This window comes from Acromyrmex echinatior, chromosome 1, assembly GCF_024713525.1.
Source record: "Acromyrmex echinatior isolate Ae372 chromosome 1, ASM2471352v2, whole genome shotgun sequence".
In the NCBI taxonomy this organism is placed as follows: domain Eukaryota; kingdom Metazoa; phylum Arthropoda; class Insecta; order Hymenoptera; family Formicidae; genus Acromyrmex; species Acromyrmex echinatior.
Genome location: NC_141852.1, coordinates 11,250,974 through 11,270,298, shown reverse-complemented (window position 1 = coordinate 11,270,298; position 19,325 = coordinate 11,250,974). Strand labels below are relative to the sequence as shown.

At 34.8% G+C, this 19,325-nt stretch overlaps 1 protein-coding gene across 3 annotated transcripts in view; it reads left to right on the top strand.

Annotated features, from left to right (window-relative positions):
* Positions 1-19,325, top strand: part of LOC105146025 (uncharacterized) — a 76,265-nt gene that overhangs the window by 50,818 nt on the left and 6,122 nt on the right. For 2 of the 3 annotated variants that reach the window (XM_087410254.1, XM_011056041.2), the window contains 4 exons: positions 13,786-13,847; positions 13,994-14,117; positions 15,990-16,158; positions 18,360-19,050. In XM_087410254.1, coding sequence (XP_087266380.1) covers positions 13,786-13,847; positions 13,994-14,117; positions 15,990-16,158; positions 18,360-19,050 — 1,046 coding nt within the window. The remainder of the gene's footprint in view (positions 1-13,785; positions 13,848-13,993; positions 14,118-15,989; positions 16,159-18,359; positions 19,051-19,325) is intronic. The other variant, XM_011056042.2, reaches the window with a different exon arrangement.

The following is a 19,325-nucleotide window of genomic DNA, read 5'->3' as shown; positions in this document are numbered from 1 at the left end:
GCTAATAGCTTCTTATTTGATGCGTTCTAAAAATGCAAAGAGCACTTCTCCCGAGAGGCACTTAGTGGAGCCTTCTATTAACTTGTGGAATTCGGTCGACTATTTTCTTGTATGTTCAATTGCGAAAATAAGAGCGCACTTAAAACGATTAAAGCTGTTTAGTAAATACCATTCGAGATAGAATCTCTCACAGAATCATTGTATATTTTAATAACATTCTGGAGATGATTGAAAAAGGTTGCTCTAATGATGCTCTTAAGATCTTAATTTTTTTGCTAAGAGATTTGATTATGATAATAAAATTATATAATAATATGATATATGATAAAAAAAATTTATATTTTTTATTCTAATTAATCTCAATAGAATACGTCCAATAATCTCAATAGATTACGTGAGGATTTTTCAATAAAAACGTAAACAGTCTTTAAGTGTGCCACAAAAATTTAAAAAAAAATTAGTAAAAAGCGAGTAAATGCGTAAAGTGAATAATATTTTAAAAGTTGTCAAAATTATTTAATTTGTATTAACTCTTATATTAACCAAAACGATATTATCGTCATTGTAAGATAATAACTTTTAAATAGAAATAGACATTTTAGAACTTTTGTTTATGTCTGAATGTCATGTTGATGGTGTCTAATTACGACACCTATGTTGAACGGCGCGGTGAAACATATGCATCTGACGACATACCTCGACATTGGTTTATTTAGATGTGTTCTGATATACACTGCTAGTACAGAAAATTTATGGTATACGTAACATGAACTATAGATTTTCAATTATACTAGCAGTGTATATCGGAAGACTTAATGCCACGAATTGAAAAAGGTTAAAAACGCTGAAATACGTTAATTAAAACATTGTACGTGTGGACATAAATCACTAATGAAATTACAATTATTGCAAAAATCCTTGTTTTATTTTCTTATTAGCATACTATACATATATTAAACGAGGACTGACAACAAAGATAAATGAACGTCTCGCTTGCACGCGAGTGTCGGATCAAGCACTAATGCGAATTCGAATACGGCGGAGCGATAAATCCGCGTGCAACGGTACGGCTTATTAATTCGTGCCTTAACGTTCGCCTTGTAAATAATTGAACCTTGACATTACAAGAAAGGTATGCAATTCTACTGTCCGTCTACAGGAGAATATGATATTCCCGACACTCTTGCGCGCACGTTGCAATCAAGACGGAGGTCAACGGCGGGTTGGAGAACAGGCGGAAGTATGCAAATTGCGTATCGATTACCGTATTAATACGCGACCCTTGAATACGTGCGCAGCATCTCTTCTTGGAGTTTGTCTCTCGTGCGACTCATCGCCGATATGTCTCTGCTAATCACGATCACGTGGAGAATTTCGAGTGCAGGAGAACATACGGCTTTGCTTAACAATTAAAATTCTTACACGCTTCTGTCGACGTTTTTCATCTTCTTTCCTCTCTTTATTTGTTCGTTCGCTGATTCTTGGGACGAAAGGCTTAATATTAGCAAAGAGATTTGGAGAACAGGCTGAAGAAACTCTGAAGAAGCGCGGTTGTAATATAATATATATTTTATGTAATGACTCTTGTGTATCTAATATATGAATTGCAATATAGGTGATATCTATCAGTAATAGGATAAAGCGAAGTAATTCGAATAGGTTAAAGATACATTGTTGCATCAATAGTGTATGTTTTATTGAATACACTATGCGACTTCAATCTTTTGTACAATTTGAAAATTTTGGTTAACCTATCCAAATTATTACTTTAGCCTACAGTAGAACACCAAATTTTATTCAAATAAATGGAGAAAGACAGCCCAAGTTATATGTCAGACTACTGTTCGCTGCGGCAGCAAAAATGTAGTATAATGTCCAACCAGCCTTAATTACAGCTATTTGGCAGATAAAGCTATTTTAATTATATTACTAACTGATGTTTAATCATCACTATGACAGCTAATAGAAAAGTCAAAATGCAGTCACAGTTATTTTGGCTGTACCGATAGCTGTGACAAATTTTATCAAAATTATCAATAAATTACTATTTTATAACTATTTTATCGTAATTTTACCGTAATTGTTAAATTGCATTTGATGATAATTTTATACATCTCTACTTATCGGACAAGTCTTTGCGAGTTTCTTCACGAAAAAATTTTCTTTTTATTAGTATAATAATATAATTGCAATTACATGAGTTGAAATTTTAATGCTTCAGACGCGGTATTCTAAAGATAAACAGGCGACGTGATTCTTCCTCGTTATATCACGGAACTTATTTATTGCTTCTCAGTCGGACACGACCTCCTACCTGCGACTGACACAAACGTGAAGTTGCGCAAGAGCTATTCTCTTCCTTCGACCTTAAATACCGGCTTGTTCATCCCACTAAAGAAACTAACTGTACCTCCTCTTCCTTCTCCCTCTTTTTCTTTTTGCGTGCCATTTCCCCGTTACATTGGGTGACTACAAGCGATGACGTGTACTTAGAAACACATGAAAATTCCATAAACAAGAATTTTGTATGAGATGTTTAAAAAAAAAACAGAATGATGACCGAGACAACTTGGCAAATATTAATAAAAATAAGGGTTAAGTTTTATGAGAATACAGAATTCAGAAACAAAACTTTTATAAAAGAGAGATTGAAATAACAATTTTTAATCGTCTTAATGATATTTTAGGTCTGTATATAAAAAGAACGATTTTGCTAAAGTATCTAAAAATTTGATTATATATACAGATTTGAAAATAATTTTGTTGGATCATCAAAATAATTATTCTTAAATTTGATAAGCAGTTGAAAAAAGTTTCTAACAATCGTTTGTTTTACGTAATTATTTTGATAGTCTAATTTTTAAATTTGTATCTAATTATAAAGTAGTATGTGTTTTCTTTACATCACTGATTCATCTCATTATTCTGTGCAAAAAAAACTGTATTAAGATATAGTTACCAAAAAATGAATAGCAGATAAAGTATGTTCAGCAGATAAAGATTCTCTCTCTTTCTCTCTCTCTCTCTCTCTCTCTCTCTCTCTCAGTCCGATTAAAATAACAACTTTAAAATAGTGTTACAGTAAAATCTGTTCATTTTTATGGTTTTACCAAAGAAAACTTTTGCGAACAGCATTTTATAATTTACAAAATATTACCATTAAAAAATATTTCTGCCAATTTAACCGAAGTCACTTTTCTCGTATGATTTGTGCGGGATTTTTAGATACTGGTAAAAGTATCCTTTTCATGTAATGATTTATTTTTATATATTTGAGAATTCAAAAAGATCGATTCCCTTGAATTCACGCGATCAGAGCTTTTTTTTACAAATAAAGCAAATGACAATACTTCTTTTAATAGTATTACTTCGAATTGTGGACACACTTCGCATACATTTAATATTACGGGTCGTATCTTCTTGCATTGTAACCTTTCGAGACGCGCCGACCTTTATTATAAATTTCGCTGTTTCAGAACGAAAGACAACAGGCTGTCTTCTACCTGCTTGGGGACTAGCCAGATACTCTTTCCATTGCTATTTCAGGATGTTATGACAGTTAGAAAGTGAACCGATCCGCGACCTTCTCATCCTTTTACTATCACGCCTCGGTTTTGTAACAGTTCGCTTCATCGGCGTTCTGTTCACCTTCACTTTCGTTCTCGTTGATTTTACCTTATTTTTTTCATTTTTACGTTCCGGCGAATGACTCCGCAGCAAATAAAATGTAGTTAGTAAAAAGATTCGACCTATGATTTGCATAAGTCTTATAATCTTTAAAGCATTACTTTGCGCCAGACAATTGTATTATTTTTGTATATTTATTATATAGTATTTTTTACATATTTTATTATGTGATATTTTTTTATTTAATATATTATGATATGTTATTGCTCGTTTGCAAACAGAAGCAACACAATCAGTGGGTAACATACGCAGAAACAGAGCAATCTTTGATAACAGAGCAACCTTTATTAACATCTTAATTGGATAAACGATTTCGTCTAGGACGCCTTCGCGGTGATTTTCAATTTCAGTTGTTTCCGGATACGACTTCCTTCGTACACGCATCCAACATTGTTACTAAATTTAATACTATGAATATCTTTCTTACCACGGCACTTAAACGTTTATGTCTCAAATATAATTTATTTTAAAACAAAGAATAATGTAAAGTCTTGCATGTACGTTGCATTCTGATTGCAAAATTATTTCATTTGATTTAAATAAAATGTTTTATGCCATATATTTTTAATAAAATGTGCATTTTTATACTTGCATTTTCTTTGTTTTTTGGATTTAGTTAGATTGAAATGAAGTATTGCTCTACTACGACTTGGACAGTCGTGATTTGTTCTTTCAAATCTGAGATGTTTCGAAATTAAGCATTTCGAGAGGCGATCGTTTTCAGGAAGATCATTCATCCGCGGTACTAGTTGCTCCAGCGTATAATTATTCAACTAGTATCCGTGCTTTGCAATTGGCCAATTTTCTAAATCAGTTTTTCAGAGTACTTTCTCGTGATGGATTATATTCATCGCGCGGATCACAGATTATCGAATGGAATTAACGTAATATCGCGATGTGCACCAGAACAGTTTTATATTAGCGATAAAATTTAACTTAACGAAATTAGTAAAATTACGTTAAAGTTCGTCGAAAATGCAATTTGACGATTAAAAATGTAAAAAGTGATATTTTAATTGTATTCTTACACAGAAAGTATTATGTTCACATGAATACAATTTTGCTAAAGTATCGAAAAATTTAAATACAGATTTGAAAATAATTTTATTGAGCTATCAAAATAATGTAGGACGCTCAAACTGATTGCTAGAATATTATCAACGTTTTTTGTAGCATTGCTCATCAAGCTTCAGTTTCCTACATTATTGTTTTGATGTTTCAACAATATATTTTTTAGATTCGTATCTAGTTGAATGCTTAGATATTTCAATAAAATCGTTCTTTCAATGAACTAATTTATTTTAGTTTATTTTCACCAACGTAGATTACCAATTAAATTCTTAGAATTAGAAAAAGATGAAGAGTTGAAGTTTGGAGTTTCTAGCATTAAATATTTCTTGACGAGACAAAATCATATATCATTTTACTCAATCAAAGTAAATCAAGGTAATCTTGACGCAAAACCTTACGATAAGTTTAATGTCAATCTTCTGAATTCGATCGGCATTTAATTAACGAGACTCGGCACTCAGAGATCGGTAATCAGAGTTCACCGCTGTATGCACGAGTAAAGAACATCTGTTTTTGTGCGTTAGTACTCGTTGAATATCCGCGCCGACGGACGTAAATTACGCTGGTAATCGCGGACGTATCGACGTAAAGGCGATCTATGTGAGCTCGCGGAAGGTGAAAGGTGCTCTTCTTACGCGATTCTGCAATGCGCACCAGCGTGCCCTTTCGGGCAACAGTAAAATACGCGGGGGATCGCGGCTCTTCCTTGTACGTGTCATCCTTAAGATGCTCACATCAGATACATGACACTCACGCATCGCTCGTCGTGTTTCCGCGATCTGAGAGAACAGATTCTAGACGAGCGATTCACGATCGTTGAGCTTTCCGAGAAATAAATACTTTCTGACGACAAAATTGTTTTCGGCTTTGAAACCATAATATGGAAGAACGATTTTACTGAAGTATTTAAAAATATACAATAGATAAATACAGGTTTGAAAATAATTTTGTTGGATCATCAAAATAATTATGTAGGAAACTCAAGCATGATGTAAAAAGTTTTGACATTTTAACATGAATCTGAGCATCCTTACAATTATTTTGTTAGTTCAACAAAATTATTTTCAGATCTGTATTTACCTAAATTTTTAGATACTTTAGCAAAATTATTTTCCCCGTGTAGGCGGGATATAAGTGAGTACTTAAAATGTAAGGAGCTGCAAATATTGGATAAATTATGATGCAATCATTTCGAGTAGAACGTAATCGATGCGACCGAGAGTGTCCGCGTTAAATCTAATCACAGCGAGATACTAATTAACGAAGCAACATCAATCGGTCCAGTACACCTGCATTCGTGTAATCGAGAGTTATGGCGATATTGCGCTAGTGTCATGAATATAAAACAGGATGGCCGGGTGGTAAGATGCGCGTATAATTGGTACGGCGTCGATGCGCCGGTAATAATTTGATTTCCTTCTCGCTCGATCACAGTAATCAGCGTAAAGAATGGTTTCGCGCGGGTAAAAAGTATATGGTGCAGCCGTGAGATCGCGAGGGGGCGGAAGGGGAAAACTGGCTCCCTGAGATGAGCCGCCAGAGGGGATTGAGCAATACTCTTGCCTGATGGAGTAACGCCGTTTGGAACGACGCTACTGTAGCAGTAATATCACGGTAATAGTAGTGACTAGTGATGGTTAGATTGCGATAATCGGGGTTTGAGACGTCTTCGTTTCAGAGAGAGAGAGAGAGAGAGAGAGAGAGAGAGAGGAGAGAGAAAGAGAGAAAGAGAAAGAAGCAAGAAGAAGGGATTGGGGAGCAAAGCTTGTACAAAGTTGTAGTGGTTGTCGATTGCGAAATCAAAGACGTAAATGCGAATTAAAACTATCAAAATGTCATTATGTAAAGGGTATAAAATAAAGCCCGTCGCTGTCTCTGTTAACTGTAATGCAAACGGCTAATTTGAGAAGAGTTACCTTTAATGCATTGCTACAAATTTTACCGCCGCAAGTCGTCTCTCTTTCCTTCACACAAGGCCGTCTGTGTAAATGTATTAGATGAAGTTAGTTAAGGTGTATCTTTATCTTTTTCTGAACGTGGAATAATTTTTAAAAAGATACAGAAAATTAGCTAAGCTTTGACTTCAATTAACATTTACGCGAACGACCTATAAACTAACATATATGAGGTCGATTGGGAAATACTCGCTGACGATGCCCAAGCGAATCCGCGATTTATTCCATGCAAGTAATTAATATTCGCGAAAGGAAGGGGAGCGGAATTAATTATTGCCGCGACAGGGTTGCGGAAGCTTCAGGCTGAAATGAATCTCTCGCTGTCGGATTCGCGAGCGACTAACGTTACCGATCGATTAACCGTTAATTAGCCGCGAACAAGCGAATGAGAGCATGTAATCGCTATTTATCGCCCGCGGAGCCGCCGATTATTATCAGCACGCCGACGCAAACAAAAGCGTTGTTCCTGGTACGCTCATTGGTCCGCTTCAATCGCGGAACCGTTTCCTAATATACGATCGATCTACGGTTCATTTCAAGCGACTGTCTGAGCCCGCTTACTTTCGATTTCTCGCCGATCCGCGCGATTGTCGATATTAATTAAGTCGTTCGCATGTTCTATGGTGCGACTTGATACTTTATTTAGCGCAGTTTCCACGCGAGTTATATAGGAGAACAATATAAAAAAAAAAACCGTGCACGTCTTTGATTAATCCAATAAATTTATCCAATCATATTTTTGAACACAATACATTTTTCTTATCCGCAAAGAAAACGAATTATAATAATTATTACGTGGTGGCGTTTCTTGATACTTTGACATAGTTTCTATATTGCACATAGGAACGATGTAAAAAAACCGAGGATTCATCTAATTAATTTAGTAACTTTTTTCAATCATACTTCTAAACATAACGCAATACGAATGTCTCTTTTATTTATCTTCAGAAATAAAACGAATTAGTAGCTACTGTTCGTACTTTGTTATTTTTATATCTAACTGACTAATCACGAAACATAATATACAGTTCTGTAATATTTATTCATCGTATTGCTGGTTGACATTAATGTAAGCTTCACTAACAGAAGAAACGCGCTCTTATATTTAATTCCACCTTGTTACTTTTCTAACGATCGTTTGTCTCTGAGACTCTCAAACGATCGCTATCTCGTCTAATTAACAGATTACCCAATTATATATAAGTCTTCCTGATTGCTTGACAATAAAGCGTCATAAAGATCGATAGGATCTTGCCTCGTCCCGAGGACGACCGTTCGTGTGGGAGGATCCGCACACTTTCACGTCGCCCGCGAGAGATCAAAAATGTTAAGTAATATGCATTAGAATTCCAGTAAATTTTATGGAATTGGCAGATCCATATAGGAACAGAAGCCTACTTGTGTAAAATTTACTTCACTTCTCTCTGAATGAGAGATTGTCATGTAGCTATATATAATGTAAAATACTTTTTACTTCTCATAAAGTAAATTTTACACTACTGTAATTTATTACTATTTCTTAATCTATAAATTATTATGCATCTCAATAGAATTTACTTTATTAACGAGTACTTTTTGCCTTAACGCTAACAAAATTTACTTTACTGCGTGATAAAAAATACAAGCGTGCAAAAGAATTATTTGCGCTTACAATTTTAAAAAGGATATGGTTTACTTTACTGTAAGAATAATTTGTACTTGAATGAATTTAGTACAATTGTAATATACTTTTCACTCTTTACACCTTCAGTATTTTTTATTTACAGACAAGTAAAGCTTGTTATAAATTCGGCAAAAATAGTTAGAATAATTTTACTAGACTTGTAATGGACTTTCTATGATAATAGAAAGAGAAATTAATCAATTATAGTCGATTATTCTTCTCATATTCGACTGTGATCGGTTAATTTCTTAAGACTTAGACCCAATTCCATAATTCACAGTTAACTCTTAACTAAGGTTCAACTTATTTATTGTCTCTTTCCAATTCTAGAAACAAGTTGAACCTCGGTTAAGAGTTAACTGTGAGTATGGAACTGGATCTTAAAGCTTGAAGAATGCCTTATTGTAGAAAATTCATAAGACTAGCCATTTTTCTCCATGTGAGATCATTCAAGATGCTGTGGACAGTGGCCACGATGGCACATGCTAGAATGATACCGAGGAAGAGATAATTTATCGATGAAATTATCGGAGATCGCGCGCGAAGACGACAGACCGGCTAAAGCTGGCAGCTCTAAATGTCACGGGATTCACACAGGTGTTACGCGCTAAGGGATTATATCACCGGCTTCTTTGGATACGCCTCTATGATTTCGCACGGTGAGAAAAGAAGTAAGCAACCGTATACGTATGCATCTGGGCCCTGGGCTATTATATGTGTACATACGCAAAGCGCGACACGATCGCTCGATGGATGGCGGAATCTCGTCTCCCACGTAAGCGAGCCAAGCCTCATTAAGCGAAAATTGCAATGAACGAAAGTCGGATTGATTATTATTACGATATATTATTGCGCTGTTCATAATGCATGATGCGCCACGTGCTTCCCCGATGTTACGTCGTCGTCATCGGAGATGCAGCTGCACGCGCGTCTACGATACATCGCGGTAGCGATATCAGGAAATAATTGTAGCGATGATTAACTTCGATGATCGCAATGACGCGGAATAGACACGTCGTCGCAAACTGGATTTTTTTTCCGCGAGAAGGAACTTGTAAATGCGTGCGCGAATTCCATGTTTGTTAATAAAACAATGTTATTTTGGATCCGGAAAATCGTGGCCGAAAAGTTTTTATTTTTAAACTTCGAGATAAATTTGTTGAACAAATTTTCAATAAATGTAATAAAAAATAAAATTTAAAAATGCAGTTTTTGTTTATAAAATAAATTATAAATGAAAATAGTTAACCCTCCGTCTGCAATTTGAATCTTTTTTTGAACACAAGCGAAATTTTACTCTTATTTTTGTTCAAATTTTTTATTGCTCGAATTTTTTATTAAATAAAGGTTTCGATATTAAATTAAAAAACTATTTGTAATGTAATAGAAATGTTGGAAAGTAACTTTTTGAAAAAAGAACAATAAAAAAACTTAGGTTGGACAAAAAAGACGAACATTGTAGATTACAAATGGAACAAAAATTATGATTGCAAACGGGGAGTTAAGAATTAAAAATAAGAGATATATATAAGCAGAAATATATAAGCAGATTAAAGCAGCAAATATCATGTTGCATTTGTGAATCATAACAAATTACTTTTACTGTCATATCTGACTCTTTAATGCTAAATTAATATGCTCACATTCTAAGAATGTTCATTTGCAATTGCATTCCTTGAAGTATCAAGCTGCGATTCTTGTATGCTAAAAGAGATATAAAAATCGAGTTATATAGGTCTTTGATTTCTTTTTTTTTTTCAGATTTTCTCGTAATGGATTATTACTTTTAAATTAAGTTATTAAATTGAACCAACATTGCATATTTCTCAGCAACAAGTCCATAACATTCCGGTGCGATTACGAAATCGTGTTTATAATGATTTGAACTAGGAATGCGTTTTCAAATGCTTCGAATTCCGAACGAAATACCGCAAGAGGAGAATAACTTCGAATTCTTTGTACGACAAAGAATAGGACACTGAAATCGATATTTATATTTATCGATTCTTATATTTAAGACTATCTTAAGATGAATTATAATTAACCAATCAAAGAAAGTCGTTTTAGCATCTTAAGACAATCTTGAAATAAGAATGGATTCGCTTACAGAAATCTAATACTGATTAATATCTTCTAAAAGACAGTAATTAATTACTTACTTTAAGTATTAAAAGCACTATTGTTTAGTACTTTTGATATTCCAAATAAGTAATTAATTACTATCGATTTTTTTTTAATTATAAATTGGCCAGTATTATATTTCTGTAAGGGTTATGACAATACTGGTCCGAGATAAATGTAAATAGAAATTCATGCTTCGACAATTAGATCAGTGCAGAACAAAGCCGGAGAGGAACACCAAGAAATTTCAAGGAACTTCGTCATAGTCGGTCGAGCGCAGTATGCTCGAGGAATTATTTATGAAATTTCGGTTTCTACTGTAAAATCCTGACGTGTGCCACTTTCCATTTCTTCCTCCTTTCCCTTTTTAGTCTTTTCAACGCGAGACGCGCTCACATAGCTCGAGCTAGCCCTTTTGCATCCCTTCAATGTCCTTAATTATATTTTGTTCTCTTTTGTAAGTACAGTTTACATTAAATTTCTGGATTGTTTAGACAGATCCTCAAGTTCGTGAACAGTTCATAGACATGAAGCTATGAAACACCAATTACTTGGTACGTTTAATCTGAAATAACAAAAATAAACATGCGGCCGCTTGCATTAAACTATACTACTTTCTTCGTATTATATTGAAAAAAAATTGATTACTTAATTCCATTCGCGTATATTACAATACTCACGTATATTACGAACAAAAGAACAATATTTTTCTGTAATAACAGATACAAATAAACAATTATCTTTCTGCAGAGATATTGTTCTCGTTTGAAATTTCTCGAGAAAAATATCTGTACAGGAAGATAATTTTTTATTTGTATCTCTTATTATAGACAAGTATTACTCCTTGTAATATAAGTGGAATGTATTAAGTAATCAATTTTTTTCAATAAATATCAAGAGAGTGGTATAGTCATATTTAATGCAGATAGTCTCATGTCTGTTTTTGTATCCTTCGACCGAAATCGACGAAGATGATTATTCTTTCACATCGAGAAAGCTATGCAGAATTAATAACGGCGTTGCCCGCGGTGAAACTGATGGAAGCTATAACGTTGCGACCGGGCCATCGTGTCGAGTTGAACGAAAGGTCAACTCATGTAAAAAATAATCGGCGAAATGTCCGACGACGGGCGTATCCGACGTGCCGTTGCTTTTTGTCTCGTGTCAGCTTACGCCATGCCATTACGCGACGTTTCTCTCCTATACTCTTATCCCTTCGCCTTTTTATTCGAATTACATAATTGTACATCGAGAACGAACAGTCTCGCGCTAGGAGAATACGAGAGACATATTTTACACGAACGCCACACGGTGAAAGGCCCGTCTTTGCGCATTGCGAATTAAAAGTCGCCCGTAGGTCTTGATAAAGTCTCGACTCGTTTTACAGAAACTGGCTGTGAGGTATCGCGATCGCATTATCGGGCAGGTGCGATTACTAGCAACAATTTGAGCGCTTCGCGGTCAAATTGTGGAATGGAATGGATGAAAGCAGGATGAACGCTAAAAGCGTTCAGTTGGAAATATAATTAGTAGACTAATTGCTATATCATCAATAAACTCAAGAATGTTAACGCTATTTAAAAAATTTAAAAGTACACAAGTTTATAGAGCTACGTAATTATTGTTTAACATTTAATTGCGCTAAATATTTAATTTTATTGTAAAAATAAAATAAAATTATTTAAATGTTATTTATTATATATAATTTTTCATATGTATGTAATAAATAAATATATATGTAAGCTAATAAAAAATATATATATGCTTGTAATATTATGCTTTCGTGTTTTAACATGTCAATGGGTCATTAAAATGATAACCATAAATCAATTACAACCGCGTTACATAAATCTTTATGAACCAAAAGTATAGATCTTGCAATTTGAATACCTGCAGAGCGCTATTAGCATACCACAACGAACTACGAGACAGAGCCGAGGGGGGGAAAGGTGGGGAGGGTGAAGAATATAATTTAATCTGACGGTAACAATTAACACCTGTCTGGCACGTGTTAGATAAGATGAAAGTTGCCTATTCCACTATCTTATTATTTTTTCGTTATATTGTATTTTTCGATTTTTCACGATGCCTATTTTATTTGGCAAAGCAAAAAATGCTGTTATATTAAGAAAAACGTGTTTATTTCTAAGTATAAATTATTTTAATTTCCTCACTTCTCTTCTTTTGCACACTACAGCCAATTTTAAATCTGTTTTATTGATTTTTATCCAGTCTTCTTTCTCTTTAATCTTTCGTCGACGTAGTGACATTTTATTCAATCCGATCGCGTTTATGTAACATTGCAGTTACACCGGATTATGTTGTATTTATAACGGTAGCAGATCGAACTAGCAAACTTGAATTTATGGAGCACTTTGGTGCATTAACCTATCGCCGGTGCGTAACGATAGTTGTGCATAATTATGGCAGCAACTGGTACAACGGGGTCCACCGGGGACCCCGGGCCCGATTGCGAAACTATATAAATTACCTCCGCGTAAATTACACGACGCTGCTGCACCGAATGAGTCGGCGGCAACCGCAAAATATTTTTTTTCTTTCCTTTCGGCAAAAGATAATTTTTTTTATCTCGTATCTTATCAAATAGGATGCATCCACGATTCGAAAAATACCGTGGGAGAATTCACATATTGCGAGCGAAAGTCAAGCTCTAAAAAAAGCTCTAAAAAAAATCTTATTAAAAATAGACTCATAACTTTTTTATTTACATTTACGTATACGTTTTTTTAGAAAGTTTCAAGAACGTATTTACTAAGAGTTGCGCTGATTGATTGACGTTCAACGAATAAATTTTTATTGAGAGATATGAAAACAGAACGATTCATCTCGAGCGATGCAAGCTATAATCTCGTGATTTGTTTTATTATTTTATTTATTTAATATGCAAAGTCGATGGCACACAAAATGTAGTAAGAAAAAAAGCAGTAAGAAAAAAAAGGCCGTAAGCAATCCAAGAAATATCATCAAGCCAAGAGAAAGTTAAAATGACTTCATTTTAACGTTATGAAAGTCAGAATGACGATTTTTATTACAAAATTTGTTTACTGACGTTAAGAAAAAAATTAAGTCATTTTGATTTTTTGTTGACTTTTTTATCTGTTTTTTTGGGAATAAGTAAGTCGACCAATCAAAAAAGAACGTAAAACAATAATGTATGAAGTAACAAATCGAAAACGTTGATTTACTTACTGCTCACTTTTTTGTGTGCCATAGCCTTAATGCAATTTCTACTTTCTCATGTCCTGTTTATTTTCTTTTCTTTTTCAGTTTTCGTGTCGATTCTCGACTTTCGTCATGGCCGTTTGTTATGCAGCGCGGGGGAACCTGGCGTAAGTTTTCAAAAAATTGATTGAATAAATCTGATGAAAAAATTAATGCCTTTAGAAAAAATTAAGTTTTTAGTTTAAACACGAACATCACCGCGAATAGCAGCTAAATTTTCTTTCCACTGAAGCGCCGATTTCTGATTTTCAAGTATCTGGACTTCGACAACCTGCCGGAGACGAATTTCTCGTGTCAAGGAAAAGTGATCGGCGGATACTACGCGGACGTCGAGGCGGGCTGTCAAATGTTTCATGTCTGCACTATCGGCCAGAAAGGTAGTTCTGCATTATAAAGGCGGGATTCCCAAATATTGCACAATCGCAATTTAAATCATTCATTTTAACGCACAAGAAAAAAATTTCGAGAAGATTTCGAGACTTAATTTGTTTTGTAAGATTCGTTAAATAAATTTATGACGCACGAATGTAAACTTTAAACAAATTATCATTCGATATATTTAGCATGTATCTAATATTTTTAATTAAAAAATCTGAATAATCTGAATAATGTATAAATTAATGCATGAAACATTATAATTGATACCGACATGAAATTAGTTACATTATGAAGAGAAGGTAAATTTAATCGCACTAAAAATCATGCTATCTAATGTGATATTAATACGACATTAATTAAATAACACGCTAATCAAGATCCATTTTGAATAAATCAATAATAGAAAAAATATTTATTGCTTTACTTTGCTGGTGTTCTGTTTTTGAAAAAAAATCACGAGCAAAAGTTCTAATTGAGTAATAAATCATTAGTTGAATTCTCAAAATTAAATTCACATGGGAGACAGACTCCTCGTGACAAGTCAAAACCAGACTCTCGGCTTAGGTCAGTAAACGTTCTTCGACGACCGTGACATTCTCACCGTGAGAGATCTCCCATGATCGAATTACAAAACTTCGATGGGCAGCCTTCGAGCTGCTTTCGAAACGATCTACTTATCGTCGATACGTGTCGATCCTTAATAGGCTCGCGCCGCTATTAATTGCTGCTACTAATTCCAGCTCTAATCCGGATCTGTCTTTGATAAATCGCTGGCTCTCGACCCTGGATCCAAACAGTCAGCTCCGATTCTTTCGTCGCGCCACGTGAACACTTGACATATAAAATGATTTGCATAATCGCTCATGCAAAATCGACTTTACTGACTGGATTGGTTTTAGGTAGATGCAACGCTTGTAGTAGGTTTTTCCAGGAATTTGAGAGAATGCGAGACTGTCTCCGAAATATGCGAGTAATGTCTCCTCGAAGATAAATCATTGTATTCTCTTGATGGAGACGCTGATCAAAATGGAAGATTGCATTCGAAGAGAATCGAGTGCGAAGAATTTGAAAGAATTTAAAAAATCATACACTAAACTCGCTTTCCTTTTAAAGAATTAACCGTTAAGTTTAATTATTTAATATGGTAGGATATAAATAAAATATGTAATTTACGAGGTGACGCACTCAGAGAAAAAAAGCATTTCTTATATAGTAATAGCGAGTATCATACACTGAGAAAAAAAATTTGTTCAACAAACTAAACACATTTAGTTGTTTGCAGATTTGGTTAATTCAACAAATTTTATTTAATCGAATGTAATTGTAGTCTGTTTAACAAACTGTTCAATGTTAAGTAAACTATGGTTAAATTTAATTAAATAAAATTTGTTGAATCAATCAAATTTGTAAACAACTAAATGTGTTTAGATCGTTGAACAAATTTTTTTCTCAGTGTATCGACAATAATTATACAAGTTTTACTTGTAGAATTAATGCATACAATTAAATAAATTATATATATATATTACAATTAAAATTTAAAGATTGAATGACAAGAATTAATAAGTTTTCATAATTATTTAGTTTTAGTTTCAATAATTATAAAATAATTTTTTCAAATATTGTACATTAATTCTACATATAAAATTTATATAGATATTACTTACACATAGTTATTATCATTATGTCTTTTTTTCTAAATGCATAATGACTATTCTTAATTGAATTAAGTAATTTTAATATCGAAAAACGATTGATAATTAAGCGAATCCACATCACAAACTCAAAGTCAGGATTGTATTAAAGTCACGACGAGCACGTCCTGTGAATCCAGAGCATCCCCAAATAATGATCCTGTTCTTCACCGTGAGACTTGGTTTCAGACGAGATTATGGACATAAAATTCCTCTGTCTGAACGGAACCGTCTTCGATCAGGAGACCAGAGTCTGCGAGAGGGTTGATGAAGTTGACTGCAGCAAGAGCGAGCGGTTCTACAATTTGAATCTGGAGCTGTATGGCAATAACGCTGTGACACTTAGGTAATTCTAAGAACACGCCTTATCTTGCTATATTTAATAATGTGAGTATAAAATCCAGTTTTCTTTTTACATTCTACAGAAGGTATCGATTTACACAGACGTAAGGAAATAGGTTGTCAAAAGGTTAATAATAATTCTGACTTTCTGGAAATTCATTAATGACATGGCAAGTCGGTCGCTAATCTATTTTCTGGTTTCACATTGATGCAAATTGCTGCGAGCAGAAACTGACTATCGAATGAAAGAAGTTGTTGCACACTCTGATTGCTTCGCCAGTCATATACAAGGTGTCAAATACGACCGCAATTCCTAGTAGACTTAGACGTTCACTTTACGTTTCGTAAGCACCGAAGACATATCCATCGTACTTTTTCTGTTCAATGTAATTTATCTTTCGTTTATATAAAACTTTATGTGAATATAAATATAAATACGATATTGATAAATAACGATACTGATAAAAACTACTGAAAGCGAATACCTGTTGAATGTAAATAAATAACGTTATATAAATAACGTTAAAAAAAAATTATATATTGTTGCCTCTTCTAATTTGGATAAAAATCCGAATTTTTCAAAAATCTAGTTTCAATTTAATAACCAAGATGTGATCTTAAACTTAATCTTTAATTAAAGTTTGTTAAGTTTCACTTAAAGTAAACTTTCATATGAATCAAATAAATTTAAAATTGGAAAGAATTTTTTTCTCATATTTTAAGATCTTGGTCGTTAAATTGAAATGAGAGTTTTGAAAAATTTAGATTTTTATCTAAAATAGGAGAGACAACAGTATAATTTTATTATTTACAGTCACGGGACATCCCGTACACGAGGTAATATCGAGTCGCCGCATTTCAGAAATTCTTGCTGGCATTTCGCGGATTGCTACATTTTTCCCGCTTCGTTTCGTTTGCGCAATGTCCAAAGCAACGCTCCCAGAAATATGATCGCGTAATGTTCGCGTAGCGAAAACAAAACAACGCGGTGCAGTTCGGTATCTCAGGCTCGCATTTCCAGACTTTATGGCTCGCGATGCGTACGTATTTTTGCACACCTCGGGGTCTCAGCGTCTCGAAATCACCGTCACGTAAAAGGCACGTACGTATGTACGTAGACCCATAAATATTTCAACGACTTTCCTTCTCTCAGTATCCCAGGAATGCTGGCGTCCTCCTCCTATGGCCGCGGGATGTATGCAGATAAAAATTATAACGATTAACTGTCACGACGAGCGAAATTTATACGCTGTTCGACGAGGAGGCTAAGTCATCTCTCAAGACAACTTCTATTTTCGGTCGACAGTAAATCTTGTTCCCGCGCCACTCATTTTACTCTCGGGAACCAATATCTCGACCTCTTCCCGCCTGTCTTGCATCTTATACGTTATTATCATCCGTCAGCCTTATCCCACAATTAACGGACGTTACCTCGAAGTGGTTATCTCGCGAGCCGCTGACACTCGGGAATGCACCAACGTGACACTCGAGCATTAACGATGATTTTCTTCCTAAGAATTTATAACTCGACTCAATGTAATATGGTTAACAGATAAAGATATTTGCTTGTCGTATCTGGACAGACATCGAGATCACATCCTATAAATCACTAGACCAGTGATACATACTCTATAGTAACATAATATCTAGTATAATATCTCGTGTATCCATGTAAAAACACTACTGAGAAGAGTCACATATCCGCGAGATAATGTCCAACTTGTTGCGATTGATATACAGGGTGTTCGGTAAGGACCGTAATAACACTTAGGGTAGATTCCTGAGACTCTTCATTTTAAGATAAAAATACTAATACTCAAAATGTCGAGATTATAATAGTTTTTGAATTATATTGCCTAAAGTTCGCGTGTTTAGGTATGGCACAATGGAAAATATCAACTATACCTGAACGCACAAATTTTAGGTAATTCGCCAACTTTAAATGCTTATAATTGAAAAACTACTATAGCTTCCATACATTTTAAATTTTCGTTTTAAAATAATCTCCGTTAAGAGTTGTCTATCTTTAAGTGTTGCCACGCAGCGTACTTTATCCAAGAGATATACTAGGACATCCTTAGGATATCTTTTGGACGTTTTTAAAAACATCTCTTGGAGATGTGTGTTGTATGAGTTGTTACGATCTTTACTGGACACTGTATATCGCCTTTAATATCGTATATCTGTTTCTTCCATTGCTTGTAGCTTGAACGGTGATGACGAGGACGATCTAACGATTGACCCGGTGGAGGATCATCAGTCGCGAACTACATCGGCGCGACCTAGCACGACTAGCACAACTAGCACGACCACATCCCGGCCTAGCAAATCATCCACCACGGCAGCCAGTGGTTCCTTCCAACACCCAGTCGGTTATCCGCAGCACTATCAGCCGCAACCGCCGTTCCCACAGGTACACAGCCAGTCCAAGTCACTGTACGATGACAAGAACAGCGGTTACCATCACCAGTATATTTTCCACAATGGCGGCGAACGCGCCAGCAATCAGGCCACGTCCTATCAATTGTTCAGTAATCAGGGTGCCGTAAGCTCGACGACCGTACCGCCGGCGCCACCCCCGCCACCTCCGCCGCAGATCCATCAGATCAGGTACAGCTCGACGGTGGGTCCGCCACCGCAGATCATTCACAGCGAACCATCTACCGTGACGCCGTTGTTCGCGACGTCCTCCACGATACAGACGCTGCTCAACAGTAACGTGAACAATCCGGCGGCTTTGATCAACCCTATCTTTCACAATCACGGGATCGCGAGCACTACTGAACACTTCTCCATCCATAGCAACAATCCACGCGAGACTATTGACTATCGTGACGATGATCAGGAACAAGATATAAGAGCATTGGAAGCGATACAATCGGTGAACAAGGGCAAGGTATGCAACTTGAATTTTATGTTTAAGTGCGTAAAATTGTATAATAATACTCTTTACATCGAATAAAGTAGTATAGCGAAAAATACGTAATTATTGGAAGAACTTTGTTAAAAATGTTGAAATATAATATACATTACAATCTCTTAATATTTTAAAATCCTTTTGGTTCGTTATATTATTGAAAATCTTATTGACATTTTATGGTCAATTAATTTTGCCTCGATAAAATTAAGATATCCTTTGATATTTATTATCAAAAATAAAATTTGAAAAAG